At 40.4% G+C, this 23,899-nt stretch overlaps 2 protein-coding genes across 6 annotated transcripts; both read left to right on the forward strand.

The window, feature by feature from the left end:
• The first annotated feature begins 1,720 nt into the window (after positions 1 to 1,720).
• Positions 1,721 to 10,678, forward strand: LOC144052611 (arfaptin-2-like). 5 transcript variants are annotated; one of them, XM_077566835.1, is made up of 11 exons: positions 1,721 to 2,000; positions 2,073 to 2,181; positions 2,535 to 2,646; positions 2,834 to 2,896; positions 4,309 to 4,398; positions 4,531 to 4,634; positions 6,171 to 6,392; positions 7,686 to 7,843; positions 7,910 to 8,084; positions 8,738 to 8,896; positions 9,937 to 10,678. In XM_077566835.1, the coding sequence occupies exons 2-10, from the start codon at positions 2,083 to 2,085 to the stop codon at positions 8,891 to 8,893; spliced, it is 1,179 nt and encodes a 392-aa protein (XP_077422961.1). In that variant the 5' UTR covers positions 1,721 to 2,000; positions 2,073 to 2,082; the 3' UTR covers positions 8,894 to 8,896; positions 9,937 to 10,678. The 5 variants fall into 5 exon arrangements, with proteins under 5 accessions (XP_077422961.1, XP_077422960.1, XP_077422963.1 ...); XM_077566834.1 differs by lacking the exon at positions 9,937 to 10,678 and having other exon boundaries at positions 8,738 to 9,077; XM_077566837.1 differs by lacking the exons at positions 4,309 to 4,398; positions 9,937 to 10,678 and having other exon boundaries at positions 8,738 to 9,077.
• A 1,057-nt stretch (positions 10,679 to 11,735) lies between these two features.
• Positions 11,736 to 23,739, forward strand: LOC144052655 (FH2 domain-containing protein 1-like). The gene is made up of 12 exons (XM_077566917.1): positions 11,736 to 11,796; positions 12,675 to 13,177; positions 14,619 to 14,680; positions 15,917 to 16,019; positions 16,514 to 16,599; positions 16,711 to 16,811; positions 16,898 to 16,968; positions 17,046 to 17,153; positions 17,228 to 17,298; positions 18,547 to 18,664; positions 18,746 to 18,910; positions 19,084 to 23,739. Exons 2-12 carry the CDS (start codon positions 12,845 to 12,847, stop codon positions 20,212 to 20,214), a joined length of 2,349 nt encoding a protein of 782 aa, XP_077423043.1. The 5' UTR covers positions 11,736 to 11,796; positions 12,675 to 12,844; the 3' UTR covers positions 20,215 to 23,739.
• Positions 23,740 to 23,899: the final 160 nt, after the last annotated feature.

The raw sequence follows: 23,899 nt of genomic DNA on the forward strand, positions 1-23,899 counted from the left end.
AATTAGCGCGCTACTCGCAGCACTTTTATCACACAAAAGAACGTCTCCACACTGCAAAAAAAAAAAACTTTTATTGGAATAACTTGATCGTGACTTTCTCCTTCTACTCTCTAAACAACTTAACAGTGTATCAGACCGCGTGGAACCACACTGCCCCTAAGTGGCCAAATCGAGTACAACATGAACAGCGCTCCCAATAAAGGAACACACAAACAGGGCAAGAGGGTATAAAATAATTTAAATAAAATCGGTTTTGTGACATTTAAAATCGATTCTGAATCATACTAAATGAGAATCGCGTTTCTTATGAGAATCGATTTTTTGGCACACCCCTAATAATAACTCTTTGATTTGAGAAGTTCCATTCATTCACATTATTTTTCCCCACCAAAATATGCCTTCTCACTCACATCTCACCTCTGAGCGGTCGCTCGCAGCATGAGGCGCTCTCAAGCAAAAGAATGTACATTGCCTATTGTCATTTTTATATATACAGTCTATATGGGGTTGACAGCTAACAAGAAGCAGTCAAGTGGAAAAATAAAAAAAATCCAAACAGCAATGATCTCTGATCCCACTTTAAGCACGGTGTTCCACTCACACACATTTTTACATTTTATTTAAAACAAAACCCAGACAAAAAAGTGATTTTGATCCAAATAAATAGAGTAGAATAGTGCTGATGCAGGAGCAAAAAAAAAGGGGGGGGGGGGGGGGTTAGAGTAATAAAAGCAAGCACTGGGATGTTTGGGAAAATGTCCCTTGTACGAAATCTTCATAATAAACACTTTTACTCCATTTGAAAGCCATGTTCCCTTTCTCTTGCTATCCCTGATTGAAACAAATGAGGCACATTAGTACAATTTGGCTCTATCGGCCTATCTGTAAAGACGACTGACTGCAATTAACTAGAGGGGCAGGACGCAATAATAATAATAAGAATAATAATCAGAAATTGCAATCCCCTTAGCAGTTGATGGTTAGATAGGCCATTTAATCATCCATCATCCATTTTTTGTACTGTTTATCTTTGAAGGGTTGCTGGAGCCAATTCCAGCTGACTTTGGACAAGAGCCAGTCTTAGGGCACATATAGACAAACAGCTGTGGACCAAACCAAAACAGGAGGGCCGGAGCCCAGATTCGAACCCCTAGCAAGGAAGACATGTTGCTTATGTGCTCTCTAGTAGCTGTAAACGGCATAGTGATGATTTTGGAGCAACCTGATTGGGTGTTTTAGTAAGTGCTACTTTCAGCGAGGTCAAGACATCACGGGCAAATTAATTAATTGACCAATATATTAATAATAAAACTGTACTATACACTTAGTAATTCTTTGACTATTTTTATTTTAGAAATACAAATTTAAAAATGCAAACAAAAAACAAGCCCACTGTGAGGCGTTGGTGCCACCTATAACGAGGAAACACTGACCCCCTGAGCAAACAAAGCAGTACTGCACGTTGGTGACACCGCGACGTCAGCACAGCACGACGTGGACAACCAGCAGAAGGGCGGAAAAGGCTCGGTGATTGAAACTCTTTCAAAATAAGAGCTTAGGTTCTCGTTATGCGCGTCCAGACCACTGAAAACACCATAAAACGAATGCCCCTCCGATTAAACATTTTATTAATGAAATATTAATTCAATTAAAATGCCTTAAAAGACGTGTTAACATAGATTTAAAATACGAACATATTTATTGCGAAGGGAGGCTAAAGCCGCTGCTTGGCTGGATGCAGGGATTTTCAGGATGAGTTGTATGGAACGAGGCAGCTCATGTAAACAGCAGCCATGGATGTAACGTTGCACTGTTTTGATTAACTGGAAATTAGACCTTTTTTCTCCACGGTTGTGTTTATAGATTATTCCGCAAATCCGCGCTGCTTGTTTTTTGTGTGGTTTTTTTTTAGTACGAGCAAACTGAGAGCCATATTTAAGCTAGCTGTCACATAGCCAGGAGCCACATCAGCTGCAGTTAGCAATCAGCCTAGCATCAATGTAAGCGAACTGTGTGCTCTTGTATGTAGCACTCAGACTGTAAAATGTTTGTGTCTGGCACTGTCTTTTCAGATATCACGTCATGGCAGAGGGCATTATGAGCAAAGCAGCCACAATGGAGATTCCCATCAACAGCAATGGAGACACTGGGACACAGCCAGAGGATGATAGTCTGGAGCAGGTCAGTTACTATTATCTTCTTTGATGGATTGCTGTTAACATCACTTTGCAGCACAATATCACCAAGTATTCAGCCAAAGGCTGTACCTTGATTAAATTGTTCTTGACTAAGCTTGTATCAAATCACTTTTAGCCATTGAAATGAAATGAAATAAATAAATGCCTTTCAGTTTTACCAACACCCCAGTCCTGAAATAAATTGAAAAAACATAAACTGGTGCCATATGTTGTGATACTTAATGTAGTGAGAGCTGTAGAGCTTATTTGTTCAAGTACACAACATGGGACTTCATTGAGTCCGCAGTAAAAGTGTGTTGCATTAAAAAAAAAATAATCCAGCTGTTTGTGGATCAGGATTTGCAGCAGGTGATGGTGTCAGGGCCCAACCTCAACGAAACCAGCATCGTCTCGGGAGGTTACGGCGGTCCAGCGGGAGGAGGCATCATTCCGACCAGCAGTATCAAAGGTACTGCCCGCCCGCCATAGCATCGGCTGTTTCTTCCCACAAATGAACCCTGAGCAGTTTTCAAATAGCCTTCAGTCACAGCAAGAGGCGGCCGTAACAAAATGGAGGCATTCTGATTACTCTGATTTCCAGTCATTGTACATCTACTGACCTCCAGGCCGCTGCTTTGCATTACCGTATCTCGTAGGGCCTGCCATTCGTTTCAACCCCGAATATTTGGACAGAAGACCCGGCCCCGCGCCTGCACCAGGTGCCTGTGCATTCTGTTGATGCTTCTCAAGTTTTAACCCTTTGAGTCTTCGACTTTTGGGCCCTTTCTTTCTTGTAAAAAGTCTCCTACTTGGACAAAAGGACTGCTGCCCTTGCTCGCATGCCTATATCTGGAGTTGAGTGGAAATATTGGAGTCTTAACCCTTATGTTATGTTTTATGGTGAGTCTATACGACCTTTCTAAAGAAGTGACAAAATTGACAAACCTTTGCTAAAAGCGCTGCATGTGATATTGACAGTCTCTGCATCCAGGCTGCAAATGAATGGCCCCTATGCAAATCCACCACTAGGCATGGGCCGATATTATTAAAATATTGTGATATTACAAGTCTTAAAATTACAGCAATTTTTAAAAATATTTGGGTAAATAAACCCTTCCCACCATTGGACACCACCTATATATATTTTTTAATCAAAATGTAGAATACAGTAAGAGTACAACATTTGCAAATGTGTACCATATTACGTTTAAATAAATAAATAAGCAAAAAATAAATGTTGACAATTTTCTACTTTTAATTCTTAGTAAGTAACAGTGTCACTTGTTAGCTATTTTTAGAACAGACCCGGGAGCTACTTATGTTGTCATTGAGGCTAACTAGTACACGCTGGCTTGTGTTTTGTTTTAATTTGTTGTTTTTTGAGGACTATGCACATTAATCCAAAGGCATTTGTGTAAGTGTCTATTTCATAACCCCCCCCCCTGCCACCACCACCACCAACATGTGTAACTATGCTAAGAAGGAGGGGGGGAAACGAAATTATAGGCAATTAACTTCTAAGAGGTGGCTCATTGAATGTACTCTGCAAGCAACCAATTATATTGTGCCGTGCTTAGAAGTCACCTCCAAAAATAAAAAAAGAGCTCATTAGCGTTGACAGCCAATATTAGCAGTTATTGAAACCTTGAATTTAAAGTCACGATAAACCGTTAAACTGGTAATCAGCCACGCTGCCATTAAATTTAACCATATTGCCCAAAAAGTGAGCAGCAAAAGGGATTGGATTGTATTTTCTCTGTTGGAGGCAGCACTTCTTCACAACCCTGCTGATCTGTGTATGTAGCACATGGAAAAAAAAAAGGGGGGTGTTTTTATGTGGTGCACCAAAGACACAAACATAACAGGAGGGTTAAAGGACACACTAACCAAATAAGAGCATTTATTTGTAATACTCTATTGTATTGTCTGATACTAGTAAGACTGGCTGTTGTTGTTGCTGTTTGCATTTCATCTCATTAACTCCATTCTTCCTTGTTTCCCAAGTGCATGAAAAGAAAAAAAAAAACGCATGTCGGCCACATCTTCAATCGTTGCCACCAAAAAGACACATTTCATTACATTAAGCTTTTCTCACCCATGTTCCGCATCCTCGCCATCAATCCCATCGCAGACATCCGCATGAAATCTCGGACCGCTAGCTTGCCCACCAGCCAGCCCGCCGCCAGCCGACTGGCGCAGCACGGCAGCGAGCAGCGAGCAGGTATCATCGCTGAAGCCCGCCACCGCCTCCTCATTCACCCGTTGCCATGACTCATGTGTCCATCGCGACTGGCTAACATGAGTCAGCTAGTTCATGTTTGCTGCTCTTTTTTTTTTTTTTTTTTTTTTGAAGGCTCCTCGAACCATAACGCCTGCAACGCGATGGATGAAGTGTCCCGTGGCGTGGCTGTGGAGAAGCTGGACAGTGTGAAGAAATGGGGCATCAACACATATAAGGTAATAAGCTATGCATTTTGCTGCATGGGCCACATTTGACACTTACCATTTTCAAAATGGCTGTCAGCTAGGCCAGCAACATAACAGGCGGGTGAAGTCGGCCACCTCAACTATGACCGCTCAACTTACAGTACACAGTCAATTCTGTAGAGTCAATTTGACTCTTATTTAGAGTGGGACCAAATAGACTCAGTATTTACAATTGGAAGAGAGTAAAATAAAGAAGTGAAGAAAAAAAGTCACTCAAGGGTTGAGGAACGAACTCACGACCTTCAGCTTGGGAGACGACTACCTGAACCATGCCACTCCTATTGTTTGCTTATATCTAAGGAGACCAGACCAAGGTTATTTTAGTTATCTATAACGAAATAACTAGAACTAAAATTTAAAAAAAAATTGCTTAACAAAATAAAATAAAAACAAAAATGCTTTTTAAAAAAACTAAACCAACTGAAACTACATTTTAGATTTACAAAACTAACTGAATTTTTAACAAAAATGTCCTTAGTTTTCGTCGTTGGTGATTAATTTTAATACACGAGCCTTTGGTGTTGATTTGAAATGTGATTTAAGTATATTTATTTTGATATTAGTCAGAATAAGTACGCTAGAAAGTTTGTGGCGCGGAAGTGACGTCATCTAGCAGCAGCCAATAGAAAAACACCTTCAGAGGACGTCGCGAGCTGACAATTTTGCGTGTTTGCCTTTTGGCTCCAATGGCTCGCCTTGCCTGCTTTTTCATTTAATTCAGACGAAACGCAACTCTTAAGTAAGAAGTTTGTTACTTTTTTCATTTTACCACGGTATTTATTAAATCTTGCACTTTTATTTTTTTTAAACAAAACTATTACTTAAACTAAGAATTTTGGAAATAACTATAACCTATAAAAACTAACAGAGCCACCCTGAAAACTAATCAAAACTAACTCAATTTAAAAAACAAAACTCAAAGCGAACTATAATGATATTTCTAAAACTTAAATAACCAAACACATTACTTATATTTGTGGAAACTGGGGTCAAGTTGTATTTTGCTATTTAAAAAAATGTGCAAGATGTCACAAATTACTTCATGTTCAAGATCAGAAATATGAAAAGTAAAATGCACTGAGCTGTTACCGTCTTACAAATGCAATTATGCCATCTAGTGGCAGAAAAATGACCTCCAACACAAATCAATATCACACTCGTTTTTTACAGCACAGGTCATCTTTTTCATTTTAACTCAATTTTATGAATTATTATGGAATCACCAAAAGATGCAGCCATATTTCTATTAGCTAAAAAATTTTCCACTTTTATATTAACAAGAGTATGAAAATTTATTTTACTGTGCATTGGATTGTACATTTAGAACAGATATGAAATTTGCAATTAATCGTGAGTTAACTATTGAAGTCATGAGATTAATTCCGATTTTAAAAATTGAATCGCCTGACACCCCTAATCACTCTAAAACGGAGTCTATTTGGTCCCAGTCTAAACAGAGTCCACTTTACTCCACAGAATTGACTGTGTATGATCCGTCTCCCTCAGTGCACCAAGCAGATGTTCTCGGAGCGCTTCGGCCGAGGCTCGCGGACGGTCGACCTGGAACTGGAGGCCCAGATTGACTTGCTGAGAGACACCAAGAGCAAGTACGAGAACATCCTCAGGCTGGCCACGGCGCTCACCGGCCACTTCCAGAGCATGGTGCAGACGCAGCAGGCCCTGGGGGACACCTTCGCCGACCTCGGACAGAAGTCGCCGGAGCTGCAGGTAGCCTTCAGCGCGCGCCTCTCGTGTCTGGCTCAGGTGAAATCATCTAAAAAATGTATTGGAGGGGAAAAAACTCAATAGAAATCATTTTGTTGGGATTCATTTCTTTAAAAGTAAAAGAGAAATAGAAAAAAAAAATAAGGCCTTGCTTGAATTTTTATTTTACCTTTTTTTTTTTTTTACAACATTAGCACATTATAACATAAGACAAAGATAATGACAACAATAGAGTAAATAAAGAATCAAATTTAAAAAAAGATGGCAGCACGGCAATGAAAATTGTGTTTTGCAAATATTTTAAGATTAGGGTGCCAAAATTAGTGCTTTCATTTTGAGTTAATTTCAAGTTCCTTCAACGCTACAATTTTTTTTAAACACGCGATTAATGACCTTGACTTACTTGGAAAACCTGTACTGGGGGAATTCCAGTCGCAATGCAGCAGGCACGTCCACGTCAAAATTTAGCAGTAATAATAATGCATATATTTGTGGAGACTGGGGTCAGTTTGTATTTCACAATTTTTAAAATTTACTTCATGTTAAAGGTTGCACTGAATTGTCACCAGCGTCTTACAAATGCAATTATGCCATCTAGTGGCAGAAAAAAATTACCTCAACACAAATTTTAATTTGAACTCAATTTAATGAATTATTGTGAAATTACTGTATCAATGACTAAAAGATGCAGCCATATTTCTATTAGTTTAACATTTTCTTTCACTTTTATGTTAACAAGAGTATGAAAACTCAGGAGAAATATTTTATTGTACATTTAGAAAAGCTAAAATTTGCGATTAATCGTGAGTTAGTTAGTGAAGTCATGCGATTAATTGCGATTAGAAAAAATAATTGCCTGTCACCCCTACTAACACGTCCGTGTTATTTTTTTTAATCCAAATCTAAAAAAATGTTAAGACCTTGCCATCTTCTTTTAGATGTATTTTTTTTAATTATTATTATTTTGAAGTCAACTGCATACATGCATACGTCAATCGAAATATAACTTCATCAGTTAATGTTTTATTTTATTTTTTATTTTTTTGCATGTCTTTGTACTTAGTATCTATACTAAAGGCCACCTTATATATATATGTTCTAATTCATTGGCCAACTGAATTGTCATTGTAATTTTTTTCTGCCAAATATAGGAATCAGCATCAGCGTGGGTTGAGCCGTAATTGCTAGTAAATAAATAATAATAATTTTGGGACCAGTTTATTAGTGAAATCGGCTAATTAGTGAAGGATGCCATTTTACGTTTTATGTTTTTTTTTTCCCCCACCGTCTCTTCAGGATGAGTTCGGCTATAACGCAGAAACTCAAAAGCTATTGTGCAAGAACGGCGAGTCCCTGCTGGGCGCCATCACCTTCTTCGTGTCCAGCATCGACACTTTGGTCAACAAAACCATGGAGGACACCCTGTTGACCATCAAGCACTATGAAAACGCAAGGTAACGCAAACGCCGGCCGGACGTCCTCGTGCCATGTGACGGCCTCCATTTTCCTGTCGCGCTCAGGCTGGAGTTTGACGCCTACCGGTCCGACTTGGAAGAGTTGAGTTTGGGCCCGAGGGACAGCGCCGCCATGGTCCGCATCGAAATGGCCCAGCACGACTACCAAGTGCACAGGGACAAATACGAGCGGCTGCGCAGCGACGTCAGCATCAAGCTCAAGTTCTTAGAGGAGAACAAGGTTTGGATTGTTCAGCAAAGGTGCGCGGCACCGATATGCCACCGGATGGCGCCAAAACATTTTGTAGGAGACATGGCTTTGGCATGGCTTTACTGGGAAATTGGGAAATGAATCCCAATGTAAGTATTTAATAACAGCCTATTCAAAATACGAAGAAATATTAAATGGATTAAAGATAAAATACTCAGCTCAACTCAAAGCATAGCAGTGAAAAGAAATATCATGCTTTCTTAAGATGGAACCCAGGGGCAGCAAATTCAGTGAAAACAGCAGGGGCCCCAAAATGGAACCCTGCTGAACACAATACGACAGTGGGACTCAAAGCAACCATAAACATATATAAATAAACATAAAAAAAGTTGCATCTTAAAACCCTCGTAACGTTTTTTTGTAATGATACACAAGTAAAATGAGCCCAAATTTGGCTCTCTATTGGAAGTGTGATATCTAAGTCATTTTGGAGTATTTTTCTACTTGCCGGTGACTGGTATCAGCAGCGTTCATGAGAACTCGTTACCTTGAAATGAGCTCGCCCAACTGAGTGTTATTTTCCCACAATGCTGGATGTTGTTAGATGTGTTGCTGCCATCTAGTGGCAAAATGTCATGAGCTCCCTGAAGTCCTATTTTGGATGCCGTTTGTTGTCGTCGCAGGTGAAAGTGATGCACAAGCAGCTGCTGCTCTTCCACAACGCCATCTCGGCCTACTTCGCCGGCAACCAGCAGCAGCTGGAACAAACTCTGGTGCAGTTCAACGTCAAGTTAAAGCCGCCCGGCGCCGACAAGCCGTCCTGGCTGGAGGAACAGTGACAGGTGTTTATTGCACGATCGAAAAATTAGATAACATAAAAGTTTTTTTCTTTTCTTTTTGCGATTTTCACTTGTTCTACTTTACTGGGATAGGTTTCACTTATATCTCATTTGTTAAGCTACACACTATTTGATGGTCCGTTCATTTCAATGTATATATAAAACAATATGTAAAGTATCGATATAGACTTCTTCTTTTTTTTAGTAGACATCGCTGTTGGGCATTTAATTCTTGTTTTTGTTGTCTTTTGATATATTTTTAGAACAGTACATGAGAGTTTGTAAGTGAACTTTATTATGTTCTGCGTTCCAAATGACACATCATTCGGGTCCGAGCAATGCAGCTCTTGAAATTGCTTCGCTTTTTTGTCGTTAAGATGCCACAAAGATTTTCATTTTATCTCAAGAAACGAGGCACGAAAAGATAGAGGAAGTCTGCCATTTGAGGGACTTTTCCAGGGGTTCTTTCAAGATAAACTTTTGTCTGATCGCTACCAGATTTGAACTTTTGGACAGAATTGTGTCTGGGCCTTAGATGGCAGCAAAACTTTATATATTGTCAATGTGGGTCCAAGCTATGGAAGACCAAAACTGCCAAAATTTAAAATGAATGAATGAATGAATGAATTAATAAAATTGAAAATAAAAATGGATATAAAAAATAATTCAAAATTAAATAATTCAAAATGAAATAAGTAAAAATAAAAACAAAACAAAATAAATAAATATAATATAAATAAAACAAAAGATTCAATAAATAAAAATAAATGTCGAAATAAATATCAATCAATCGACATTTTTATTTATTATTATTTATATACTATTATTTAGTTGTTTTTATTTCCATTTATAGTTATTTTTTGTATTAAATTTTGAATTATATTTGAAATATAAGTTTCATTTTTCACTTTTATTTATTCATTCATTTATTTTTAATTTGGGCAGTTTTGGTCCTCCATACAAAGCGGCCAATTTATGGTCATTTCAGCCATTTTCAGACTTTCTTCCAAAACAAACTTCCATATTTGGTTTGATCGCTCCAGAATTTGAACCAGCGGACGGACGGACGACACAGAATTGTGAGACGTACGCGTTTTCACCATTGGCGTGTGGGCAGAGCATGTTTGATGGCTCACCATCAAAGAACTCAACTTTGCAAGGTTGCAAGCGTCCCAACTGAAGAGATTCGCAGACAGAAATGCAATAACTGCTTTCCTTTATGTTTGCTTTGTGGGATTGCTGCCTCAACTGTCATTTTACATGATGGGACGAAACATGTCATGTGTGAAATATTGTGTGTATATATTGAGTCAATTTTTCTTGGCTAGTGTACGATCTATAGTTAATTTCGTCTCCTGCTTTGGGTACCTGCTGAGCTCATTCTTACAACCGGACTTTTTACAGGCTTTTGACTCTGTATTGAATAGACAATTCATCAAATGGTACGACCGAAATGAACAGTGGCCATTGGTCAGTATTTTGAGCAAATGTGTTCAACTTGCAGGGGTCACCAATAATTTTTGATGCGGATGGTACTTCTTGGTTATTGATTAGTGCCAAGTGCACTTCTGAAATGATATGCTCAAATTATGTTTAAATGGTGTTATTGGTTTAAAAAAAAAAAAAAACTTTTAACTTTTCCGCTATTTCTCAATCTGCGTAAGAGCGTTGTATTTTCAAGTCTTTGTCCTTGTTGTGGTGCACTCGCAAATAAAAGTCTGCTGGATGACGTTCACATTTAAATGAGCACTTGATGCAAATGTTTAAAATACTGCAATAACAAAACTGGCAAGTCTCTTGTCGCCTTCATATGAAGTTGATGTGCAAGTTATACACACTGTTGTGGGTATTTTTCTACTTGACCTACAGGGCAGACATATGGCACTTGAAACGTCGTCTTTATGATCACAGCCACTCAAGCTTGAATTTGAGGGTCCTTTTTCAATTGTCCTTGATTTGTAACGTGCGGCGGCTGCTCAGCCATGGACGGCGCAGCTGAATAGCAAAAACTGGAGAGCAACAAAAGACCTGCAAGTCCGCATGCTTACTTTGTTCAAAGGAAACCAAAAACAGAAGGCTTCTTGGCGCTACCGACGCGTCATGACAGGCGTACACGTCCACGGCGTCAAAAACATTGATGGCCAAAACGAAAAAGTGCTGCATATGCACAACGAAAATAAGGAAACGCCACCTTGTGGTGCGGTGCCACACTGCGGGTGGTTACAAATTGTGAATGGAGAGCATGCTTTTAGTATCGAACACTTCTGTTGACACTATTTACATGTTTTGACTGTAGTAAACGTGCTTATTTTTTTTTTTTAAATATCACAATTCAATTGTTCAAATTTCATCAACTGGTTTGGCAGTGACGAGACAAACGGTCTTTCTGCAGATCTTAAATGAGCGGCAAATCTTGACATTGTCCCCCATGAAGTGGTTGTAAACAATAATTTGCATTCAAGTGGATGATTACACTAAGATCCCATCTTCACTATCTCCCTACCTAAATAATCAATAGATAAGAAAGACCGCTTTTTCCACCCCTTATCAGTAATGACTGAAAGAGTGTGTTTGCATCTTTAAAACGAATCAATGTCATCATCAATCTTTCAAGCGCTACTGATCACGTTGCTCGAGTCCGTAAATCCAACCCAGCGCTCACAGTCCAACCACTCGCACCAAGTCAAGGAGGTCGACGAGAGATCCCAGGAAGGTGAAGCGCGCCTTCCCAGGACAGGTGAGCGCGCGCGCACGCTCCCTTCGCCGCCGCCTTTCCATGGGCGTGGCCTTCTCGTTTCCAGGGAAGAGAAATTGCGACACTCTTTCAAGTTCCAGCACGAGAGGAGCCCGTTTGGAATGGAAAACTAGGACGCAGGACGTATTTTCAAGGAGCAAAAGTAAAGGTGAGTTTCTGTTTTATGACTCGATTGATCAAATTGCTTGCTGAGTCACTTCCGTGGCCTGCTATTGGATTTAGTGATGTGATTGCACCATGTTCCTTTATTGATGTTATCTGTGATGTTAAGCTTAACTCCCAAAGGTGTTATGCGTAACACCCACATCCTGTCGCTAAAAACTGTGGTGGCAAAAGTTATCACACCCTGTAATGAAGTATGAGTTCAGATGTACGTGTAAATAAATCAGCAGAGTAAACGTTATATCAACAAAGTTATGACTTTTTGCTCAAAGTGCAAAGTGCAGGTAACAAAAGGAAAATTTAAGCATATACACACACACACATACACAAAACAAAAAAACAAAAAATTGTCAATTAAAAATCTGAATAAAATCGAGAGAAAAAAATCTGCCTTTTTTTAGGCTTTTTTAACATATGAAATTAACATATTGCTGTGTTGCAATGGCCTTCTTGTGAGAAATAATGATGATAAACGCTATAACAAATTATGTTTGTCTGCTGCTTCATGTTTCTTGCTATAATCTGCACCAGCATTACAAATTGAGTCACTGAAAACAAGAGTGGGCTAACTCCATGTTTGCCATTTAAAATTAAGTTTGGGAATGAATATTCACAATCTATTATTGCTCTCAGAACTTTTTTCTTTTTAAGAGTGCATCTGAATGTTGAATGTTTAAAAAAAAAAAAAACATTTTTCAAACATTAATGATTAATTTGATGGATATTAATTGTAAAGAGCTACTGAAATTATTAATGATCAAATTCCTCTGATATGCTTGATGTGAACTACATGTACAACATTAAGGTGTGTCTTTGTTGTATAATAACACTGTTGTAACATCTCCACACCCTTTTATTCCCCAGAATGAATGCGTCACTTTTACTGCCATTCGGGACACTCCTGTTGCACCCGCGTCCAATGAAGATCCAACTCATGCCGCCGCTGCTGCTGCTGCTGCTGCTGGGCTTCTTCTCAGCCATCACGCGCAGCTGAGAACACCAGTTGGCCACGACGTTGCTGAATCCCCATCAAGATGGAATCTCCGCCGCCACCTCCTCCTCCGCCCCCGTTACTGCCGCCCCCTCCCCCCCCGCCGCCGCCCCCCGGGCCGGACGGCTCCAGACTGGAGCGTCGGCGCTCCAGGATGCGCAACTTCAACTGGGAGACCATCCCCAAGCACACGGTGATGGGCAAGCGCAACATCTGGACAGAGGATCGGACGGACGGCGACTACGAGCTGGACACGGACCACATGGAGGAGCTGTTCAGTCACAAGCGGGCCCAGCAGCTCAACCAGCAGCAGCTCGCCACCCTGGGCCGCAACGGGGCGAGGAGCCCGCCGGCTGCTGCCCCTGGGGCGGAACTGGTGAGTATACAGAAAGAATAGTACAGTCTTTTTTTCTTTTTTTTTTATGTATCAACTTGTGTATAGCAAAATCCCCACTACATCATGGAGTCATTTTTTATTTTTATGACTTTTTACTTTATATCCAGGGCTGGACTGGCAGATTGGCCCCAAAAGTTGTCAGCCCACCAGGCATCTGTCTTGTATGCCAGATGGCCAGTCCAGCCCTGTTTATATCCCTTGTGTGCAACAAAAATAAAAAATACCCACCTTGCGGTATTTTAACCAAAAATTGGCTTCTCTCTTCGAAGTGGGATAACTACGTTTTTTTTTCTTTTTTCACTTGAATCTTTTTGTGTTGCAAGCCTTTGTGGGACTTACTAGTGAGTTTGACACGCTCCAGCTCTCGATGCCAACTCCACAACATCCGGCCACTCTCAGTTTCACGTGGTTACCTTGTCATAGGGATGTAACGATAACTGCAATATGGCAATCTTAAAATTGTCACGATAATGTGACACCATATTTATTTAAAGCAGCATGTCTGTTAAAAGGGCAAAGTTGTATTCCATGTTTGTAGTTCTAGCACCCTCTAGTGGTTGCTATTAGTGCAGTTTAATGTGAATTAGGCATGTTTTGGCCACTGCGATGGATATGACTCACCTAAATCAGTCAAACAAGCAAATATTTTTTAACGTCGCCGTCAAAAAACAATACTTGAGCTGGACACAGTATTGTGAACTATATAGACCATGATACTAAGTGCAGCTGAGCCAATAGGAGCACATGACAATGACATGTGAAGACAGTGCCAAGCCTATTTTCTTTGGCGATATTAGAACCCCCCCCTTCCGCCCTCCCCCACAATATCGTGATAATTATAGTATCACGATGTTTGTATATCGTTACTAGTGAACGTACAGGTGTCTGAATGTATTTTTGTCATCCTTTTATAATCTAAGAACGCGTGTGCTGAGAAAGAGAAGCGATTGATCTGCATTGGATGAATGCATGAAATCATAGAATAGAATTCAAGTTGAACTGAACCAAACTTACCGCAATCACTCAAGAGCGCACCAAATGGGATATGAGAAATAATCAGACCGTGTATCAAAACACACCCGCAAGCGCTCCGTGAATGCTCCGAGGCTACAAAAAGTGTTAGAGGATCGTGTGAACACGCACGCTAGAATAAAAGTAAACACGGTATTGCGTAATGTTCGGGAATGTTATCTCTTCTTCACACAGTGCGTGTTTGCTGAAGGAAGGTTGCCCCAGATATGCTGTCAATATGAGAGACAGCCTTCTCTCATGTAGAGTTAAATTACAAAAGACGTATCTGCATTTAAATTATTATTTTTTTTTACTCCATTTCAAATCTTCTCGCTGAAAATGAGCCTGTTTTGAGGGGTTGGTCCTGTCTTGGCAGCTGCGTTTAAAATGAACTTTTTTCTTCCCTCAGGTGTCCATCCTCGGCGCCAAGAGGAGCATGAACATCGGTATTTTCCTCAAGCAGTTCAGGCGGTGAGTGGCCCGCGTTGCTAAGTTCAGCCGACAACAGCACTCGGCGTAACACAACAACGCCGCCGCGTCACATCCGCATGTCCCGGCAGGCCTGGTCCAGCTGTGAGGAGAAGCGTGTTGCTCAAGGCTGTTGAACGTGCACTGCACATTCTATGCTGTCGAACAAGTCTGCCTCTTAAAATAATGGCCTAAGTCATATTTGGACAATATTTGTTTTTTTCCCTTAAGAATGCTACATCCTTAGTTATATTAAATTATTAATATGTATAATCAAAATGTGGTTCAGTTTTTCAAGTTATCTGAAAAAAAACAAAAAAAACGACTTAGGCCATTATTTTAAGAGGGTGACGATTTAACAAGTCAATGGCATCAAACGGTATGAAGCATAACAATGCTTATGAATGTTTTTGAAAGCGTGAGAAGTTTTTCAGTTAACGAGCCGACGCTCAAAGTGAAGTGAACATCAGACACTCTGCCACTTGCAAATTTAACATCCGGCCACCAACTTTTTTGCCTATTTTAGGAGAATCATTTATGTCCATTTGAAATAATGTGATGTTTTTATAATAAAGACATGGACATTAAAACATGATTTTTAATCCGATTCGTTGATTATGCAATCGCATGGCATTCGCTTGAAAAAAAAATAACACTCCTGTTTTTTGATAATTTTTTTGGGGGAGCTTTGTTTTTGTGTGTATTTTTTTATGTTCAGTTTTTCAGTCATAAAATCCCCCCCCCCCCCCCAAAAAAAAAATCTGTATAACAGGAGGAAAAAGTACTATAAAAAAAGGTAAAATAAATTTTAAAAAATCAAAGGGGGAAATTATTTTGAAAAAACGGGGAAAAATTACTACATTACTAATACTTTTTTTCTGTTTTGTCTTTTAAATAATCCCCCCCCCCCCCTTATTTGAAGCCAGAACAGAGGGAGATTTTTTTGAACAAAAAAAACTGGGAAATAAATTACTAATAAACATAAATAAATAATAACACAAATAAAAATAAAAAAAACATTTATTAATGGTGTTTCCATTGATTTCGGGAAAAGTTGATTTGCGATTTGAGTTTGAAACACATCTGTAATTTGTGTGCTTTGAAATGAGATTTTCGTTTCACAAAGCTTGCTTGTCGAGGCTTGCCGGTGAAACGGCGCCAACCTCAATCAAGAGATTTTTTTCTGGATAAGTGCCGCGACGCGACACGAATGGTGAAGCGCACCTCTTCCATCCGCAGGCCCATCACCGACATGATTGAGGACATCAAAGCGGGAAATGGTCTCGGTTTTGGTCCCGGGAAACTTCGGGAGCTGCGTAAACTGCTGCCAGATGACCGCGAGGTACCCGGAACGCTTTTCTTTCTCTTTTTTAAATACTTTTCATGTCAACACATTGAATGTTGACTGCGTTTGTTGTATCACAGAAAGGTCTTGTTAACCATTAATTATAGGACACATATTGATTTTTTTTTCTCATCAAAGTAGGTTACAAGAAAATAGAAAATATTTTCGTAATATGTTGCAAAACATTTATAGAGTATTTTCGCACAACAATGGTTTTATTATTTTTATTTATTTATTTATTTTTCCATTTATAAAACAGTGGTTTTATAAATGGTTTATAAATGTGTTATTACTACAATTTAAAAACAGCAAATCTGGCTAATACATGGTCGTAACGGTCTGTACCACTGTGAGAGAATACACTTGGAAAAGTGTAACAAATGGCTTATTACTAGATGTTTGTCAACACTTGTGATTTCATGATCTACTATTATGTACATTATGATCTGCAAGACTAACCAATTATGTTGCAAAACGTTCCTTTTTTGCAGTTAAAAGAGCTTCTTAAATTTAACGGGGACCAAACGGCCCTCCCGGATGCGGACCTATTCATGCTCATGCTGATCCAGATCCCCGGGTGAGAGCCCCCCCCCCCCGCCCCCCCGCTGTATCCAGATCCTCCATCCTCGTTTGGAGGTTTCCTATTGAGCGGATCAAAGTTGACTATTGAAGCGTTTTTGTGTGTCAGGTATGACCAGCGTCTGAGTAGCTTGGTCCTTAAAGAGGAGTTTTTCCCCTTCATGGCTGAAATGAGAGACTTTATTGGCACTTTGAAAGCTGCTGGAAACGGTGCTCTATTTTTATTATTTTTTTCCTTCCAAACTCATACTTTGTGCAAACTTGCCAACATTCCCTTGTGTTTTGTTTCCCTGTAGAGCTTTTGGATTGTGACAGTCTGCACTCAGTCATTCGTCTGGTTTTGAAGACGGGGAATTACATGAATGCTGTGAGTGAGCGCGTCTACACGATTGGCAGTCGATGGCGTTGGTTTGCGTTTGTGAGCTGGGCTTGTTTGGACAACAGGGCGGATACGCCGGCAGCGCCGTCGGCTTCCGGATGGCATCCCTGCTTAAGTTGGTGGACACCAAAGCAAACAAACCCGGGATGAATCTCATGCACTATGTTGTGATGGCAAGTGGACTGCGTTGCTTTCATCAAGCGGTTTTTGTGTGTGTTTGTAAATGTTTTTTTTTTCTTTTCTGCAGCAAGCTCAGAACATTGATGCGGAGCTACTCAACTTTCCCAAACAACTCGCACACATTAAAGCTGCCGCAAGGTAAACATGTGTTTTACTTTTCCAATTTTCCATGTTAGCGTCCGCGGATGGATGATGTGTATGAAGGACCAAAACTGCCTAAAATAAATAAATAAATAAAATAAGAACATAAAAACTGATGTAAAAAATATACAGTAAAATATAGTATTATATATTTAAAAAATAAAAATAAAAAGATTAAAACAATAAAAATAAATACAAAAATGTGAAAATAAATATCAATCAATATATCAAAATGCTCTGCACTCATATTTATTTATGCTACAGAAGCTTCATTTATTTGTGTGTGTAGTATAAAAAAAATCCAAACATTGTGTAGTTTATATTAAATTTTTTTTTTTTTTTACTTCATTTATTTGTGTGTGTAGTATAAAAAAATTACAAACATTGTGTAGTTTATAAAAATTTTTTTTTTTACTTCATTTATTTGTGTGTGTGTAATATAAAAAAATTCCAAACATTGTGTAGTTTATAATTTTTTTTTTTTACTTCATTTATTTGTGTGTGTGTAATATAAAAAAAATCCAAACATTGTGTAGTTTATAAAAAAAATATATATTTTTTACTTCATTTATTTGTGTGTGTAGTATAAAAAAATCCATTGTGTAGTTTATAAAAAATTTTTTTTACTTCATTTATTTGTGTGTGTAGTATAAAAAAATTACAAACATTGCGTAGTTTATAATTTTTTTTTTTTACTTCATTTATTTGTGTGTGTGTAATATAAAAAAATTACAAACATTGTGTAGTTTATAAAAAAAAATTTTTTTACTTCATTTATTTGTGTGTGTAGTATAAAAAAAATCCAAACATTGTGTAGTTTATATTAAATTTTTTTTTTTTTTTTACTTCATTTATTTGTGTGTGTAGTATAAAAAAATTACAAACATTGTGTAGTTTATAAAAACAAATTTTTTTTACTTCATTTATTTGTGTGTGTAGTATAAAAAAATTACAAACATTGCGTAGTTTATAAAATTTTTTTTTACTTCATTTATTTGTGTGTGTGTAATATAAAAAAAATACAAACATTGTGTAGTTTATAAAAAAAATTTTTTTTTACTTCATTTATTTGTGTGTGTAGTATAAAAAAAATCCAAACATTGTGTAGTTTATAAAAAAAAAAATTTTTTACTTCATTTATTTGTGTGTGTGTAATATAAAAAAATTACAAACATTGTGTAGTTTATAAAAAGAAAGAAAGAATCTTCACTACCACTGGAAAATGTCCCCCCCTCTTGTTTCCAGAATCACCCAAAGTGACCTTGAAGCCGAGTTTGATCGCCAAGTCAAAAAAGTGAATGACGCCAAAGCGAATACTTTGAAGCAGGAAGACCTCAAGGTTCAAATGGAGGATTTCCTGAAGGTGAGGAAGGCCTGTTGGAATTGTCGGTTGCTGACGGCGGAGGCGCGATTAGGCTGCGACTCATTTCTGTCCTCGGCTCAGGATGCCGAGGACTGCTTGGACGAGGTGGAACGGGATCTCCAGGAGCTTCAGTCAAGCAGTGACTCGGTGGCGCAGTACTTCTGCGAGGACCCCAGCAAGTTCAGACTGGAGGAGTGTTGCTCAGTCTTCGACTCGTTTTGTGAGAGGTTTCTACGAGCCGTGCAGGTCAAGCCCGTGTTCGAAAAAGTCCCGATTCCTCATTTCATCTGTGTAGATTCTCAAACCGTTTTAATCTGCAAAAGTTGAATTGAGGCAAATGGACTGCTTGCTGTTGTCGAAGGCTTTTTGTATTTCAAGAAGTTTCTTCTGTTTCGTTAAGGTTTGCATTCTTCCCGCAGGAAAACATGGCCCGGGAGGTGGCCGAGGTGAAACGACGACACAAGAACCGTCTTGAAAGTGCCGCCAAGCGCAGATCCACGGCCACCTGCTCCGTCAGAGACAAAGAAATGGAGGGCGTTGCCTTAGAGTCCATCCTGCAAAACTTCCTGACCAACCGGCTCCAGAGGAGGAAGTCAGGACGACCCTTTTCCACTCACGGCAGCCCCATGAGCGGAAGCCCGCAAACGGGAAGTCTTTTGGAGATTAATCATCCCGAGTTAAAATGCGCCGGCTCTTTAAAGGTGAGCGTTACGAAGAAAGAGTGGAATTCAGCTGTGGAACTCACTGCGACTCAAGAACATAGCTCGGACAACGAGAAGGACGATGCATCCAGTAAGGACAAGGCAGAGGACGTGATACTTTGTGCTGTTGAAGAATTGAGCGGCAGGACTCCCAGTATTTCCTCCTCCGGTCGATCGTTCTCCGCCGCCACCGACATCGACGAGGAGGATCTCCAGGATAATAATGAGGAAGAGGCCAAAAAATTGCGTGAAGCTTCCAAGAAGGTTTTGCTCTACCAGAGCAGCCGGGGCAGCGTCTCGTCCACGGAGTTGTCTGACGAAAACTTCAAATCGCCCAAGAAGTCCGCCACCCTGATTCGTCAGCGGACTTTTGACATGGAGACCGACCGGTACCCCGGAGACCCGACAAACGAGGATCTGGTCAGATTCTTGCTCAGCTCTCCGGCCTCTCCGAAACAGAACCTTCCCCGCCGACACACGCTACCGGTGAAAGTAAAGAAGGCCGAAGTTGAGGAGGACGACGACTTGTGGGTTCCCATCCCTGGAACCAGAGACTCGGACAAGGAGACTGCACGCAAGTCCAAACAGGAGTTTGACTTTCCTGACCTACCTCAAAAGCAAGACTCCCAGTCCTCCGAAAGGGGGTTTAACCTCGCACCGACCCTCTGCCAAGACAAGGAGCAAAGTCACGAGGACAACGCTGAAAGTCTTCCACCAAAGAGCTCTTGGAGCAAGACAGAATCTTCTGGACTGTTTTATGGCTTTTTCAAGCGCCTTGGCGATATTGGGAAACTGCAGACCAGCAAAGAAACCGGCACCGACCAGCAAGGTCTCGGTACTGGGGTGTAGGTGTGAAGTGTTTCCCGACCTTAACTGAGCCAAGGGAGATTTTTTACAAACAAATCCACAGCGCACCACCAAAGAAAAATGTTACTAAAAGGATATCATGTAAAAATATTGATCTTGTCTCAATTGACTTACAAATATGCTTCTCAGTGTGAAATGTGGGCCAGCTTAGTTGAACACAAAGCGATTGTTCTGTGATATGAATGGCAACAGGTGGGGTTTGAAGATCTCGGGGTCGGAAGGCATCTCGTACGTTTACGGGACGGTCTTCATTCCCTACCTCACCGATTGTCCCAAACTGTGGAGAATGCCGGGAAGTAGTAACGTGGCTGAAACACGGTTTCCTTCGTAGGATGGAATTCAGAGTTTTTTGCTCTGAAGTAGCACAGCTGGGACGTCCGTCGCGGCGAGGTTAACTGTCAATGTCAGCTGGACATCGCAGAAAAACACCTGCTGTAAATCGAAACTGCAACAAAAGCAGACACAATTAGAATGGATTGTACAGAGAAGAAGAAGACCGGAAGGGGCTGCATTGTGCCGGTGTCGTTTTAGAGAAATCCCATGACGGGGTACCGACCCGGAGAGGAAAGAGGCAATCTGGAACGGCAGAGTAGGACATGTTTCACTCTTTCAGTGCCATTGACGAATATAGCCGTCATAAATCCATTTGAACTGATCTGGCATTGAATGAGAGCCGTAGATCAGATTGAGGATCATCAGGGATCCACTCCGAGTGAGCCCCTTCCTGGTTGCTGACAGATGACCTTAGACTGGTAATCAACTTGGACCGTGACGTTTGCATATGACGACGCCATCTGCAGTGGGGGGAGCATGGAGCAGGTGGAGGAGCATTTAGAAAGGTGGAGGCACATGTTGAAAAGGAGAAGAATGGAGTAGCGGTTGAGGGGGACGAGTGAGGCTACAGGGAGAAAAGAGAGGGGTTAGAGGTCGCCAGTCCAGAGAGAGGAACGAATGATGTAAGAAGGTGAAGAAACAGATCCAAGCAGGTCGGAACGGGTGGAGTCAAGTGTTAGGTGTGTCGTCATGGGATCGAAGAGTCTTTGCTGGGATGAAGGTTTACAAGACCGTGAAGAACGACTTAGCTTGAGGTTTGAGGTTTCTGGACGTGAATGAGTTGGATAGGATTAGAAATAAGATGATCAGAGACAGACAAGGTTTTGTTGTTTTTTTAGATCAGGTTAAAGAGAGCAGAATTAGACGGGTTGGACACGTCCAGAAGACGGATGGTGAAGATATTAGTGGAAGGACGATGAGGATGATGAGGCAAGAGAACTTGAGGAAGAAAGTTGATAGATGAATATTCAGGCAGTTGGTGTTGGAATGGAGAGGAGGAAGCGGAAGGTAGTTGGAAAATGATGGCGGGCAGTACGCAGACCCTTGCGTCGTTTGAGATGTTGATCGTGTCAAGGACACTTGGACCGGCAATCAAATCCAGGCGTAGAGATGAGACAGTGAGACGGCACAGAGCCAGAAAGCTGGCTTGAGCATTTGCTTTGATGCCTCCGAGACATTTCCCTGAGGTGTGCCAGGTTACCCGGACTAACTTGAGGGGCCTGGGAACTCTTTGGGATTACAAGTCCAAGTTTTTCAACCCTAGTTCAGAGAATGGGGTCTCGCAACTCGAATTCATGAGGGACTTAAGTCACTATTTTATGAGGCTTGCAACTCGACTTCAACTCGTACACTCAAGACTCGAGACTTGACTCTCTCTTTCTCCGTACCTTTCGGTGCGGCTGTGCAACGTCCATTGTTAGGGACGTAGAGTAGACAAATGCCACAAGGACACACAAAAAGTCACCGGCACAGCAAACTCGGAGCAACTGGCCGCTGCACTGCGACCGTTTAGTCTTTGCTTTTCTAAGACTTTAGCCAGCGAGTTGGACTCAAGGTCAGGGACTCGGACTTGACTAGGACTTGGAACCTAAAGACTTGGACTTGTTGTCTCAAAGACTTGGACTTGTGGTCTCAAAGACTTGAAATTTGACATGGACTTGGGCTTGTGGCCATCTCTGCTGCAGTTGAGAACTCTGTTTAGTGTTGCAGCACTGAGCGCTTTGTGACTGCTACCACTAGATGGCAGCATCTTGCGTTCATGATGATTTCCAGCGCTTAGAAACCAAGACGATGCGATTTCATGCGTAAAGTTGTACTTGCTGTAAAGCCATTGGTAACTTGACAATGTTTTTTTTTTTTATTGGAATGCATGTTGGAACCTAGGAAACATTTATAGACTAGAAGTTTTTTTTGTTTTTTTTTAGTGTCCACTTAACACCAATGTAATTCATCAGTTTCACTTGCTATCTTCATATTGTACTCCAGTGATGCCATCAGATGAATTGTTGCTTTCACACAATCATGGCTTTGTTTTTTGTGGGTTTTTTTTGGGGGGGGGGGGGGCTTAAATGGGTCAGTGTTACAAAGGCAGCCTGTCATTTGAGGCGAGTTGCGAGCGATGCGGTGTCGCCGACCCGCCAAACAAACAAGCAAGCAAGCAAACAAACACCTGACGGTCGGCGAACATTTCAACTTTACTTGAGCCCAGATGATTTGAGATGTCTAACGATGTCTGCCGAACTGTAGATTTGCTGGTTCGATCCATTACGGCCATAACATGCTATGATGTAACAGCAAATCAGGTTTTCATGCGAGGGAAATGTGAACATTGCCAACAGTGGCGGGCCAAACATTTGGTATCTGGTCTTTCACTAGAGATTTTCTCGACTTCACAATTGCAGAACCAATCAATAGAACACAAACTATGCCATGTACATGAGCTAAAGGCAATTCAGAATCAATATTTATAACATACATATAAAAAATATACCATACTGTCTAGACATGCTAATTATTGAACGCTCTTGTGTTTCGTTTGCTATAAATGTGTTTTGCTCTGACCTGCAACAATCGGGATGGAAAAATTATGCTTCATGTTTTTTTTAGGTGAATTTGAAATCTGATTTTTTTTGTTAAAAAAAAATAAATATTATTGCTAGTGTAATATAAGTTCCAACGACCAGCACTGACATGGCAACACATAGAAATCGCAATGTAATTGGATAAAAAAAAACGAACGTACTGAAAGCAGTGCAGCCAAGAGAGACAGAAATGATGATTAAGGGAATAAGCTGACGGGAATACATGATCACAATATTTGAGATTAGTTTGTAAATGTAGGTCACTGTTTTTGAATGGTGCTCACATTAATACTATAATACACAATAAATGCCACATTTGTGTATCATAGATCGTTTTTTATAGAGATACCTGTGATGCAATACAGTTCTACACTGTTAACCACCATAATAAATATTGTACCTAATAAAAAAAAAAAAAAAGTGCCTATGCAAGTAAGATTGTGAAATGTCACCTTCACTTCATTTGTGTTGGTCTCGAAGCTGAGCCAGACTTGCGGCGGGCGGCCATGTTGTCGGCGCTCCGGTGTGGAGGCAGTCTCCATGGCAACGCCGCGTTGCAGAATGATCAACCGGGAGATGACTCCGAGGGCGCCCCACCCCCAACAAACAACCAGCTGCCTTGATTGCAACGCATCACACGACATCAAAGTGCTTCATGTGACTGGTTCCCCCCCCAAATATGTTACATGGCTAGTTTTACAACCATATGCCTTTTTTTCTTTCTCTCAGCCCGTCATCGTTTCCGTGCCCTG

The sequence above is a fragment of the Vanacampus margaritifer genome, chromosome 5, assembly GCF_051991255.1.
Source record: "Vanacampus margaritifer isolate UIUO_Vmar chromosome 5, RoL_Vmar_1.0, whole genome shotgun sequence".
Taxonomy (NCBI): Eukaryota; Metazoa; Chordata; class Actinopteri; order Syngnathiformes; family Syngnathidae; genus Vanacampus; species Vanacampus margaritifer.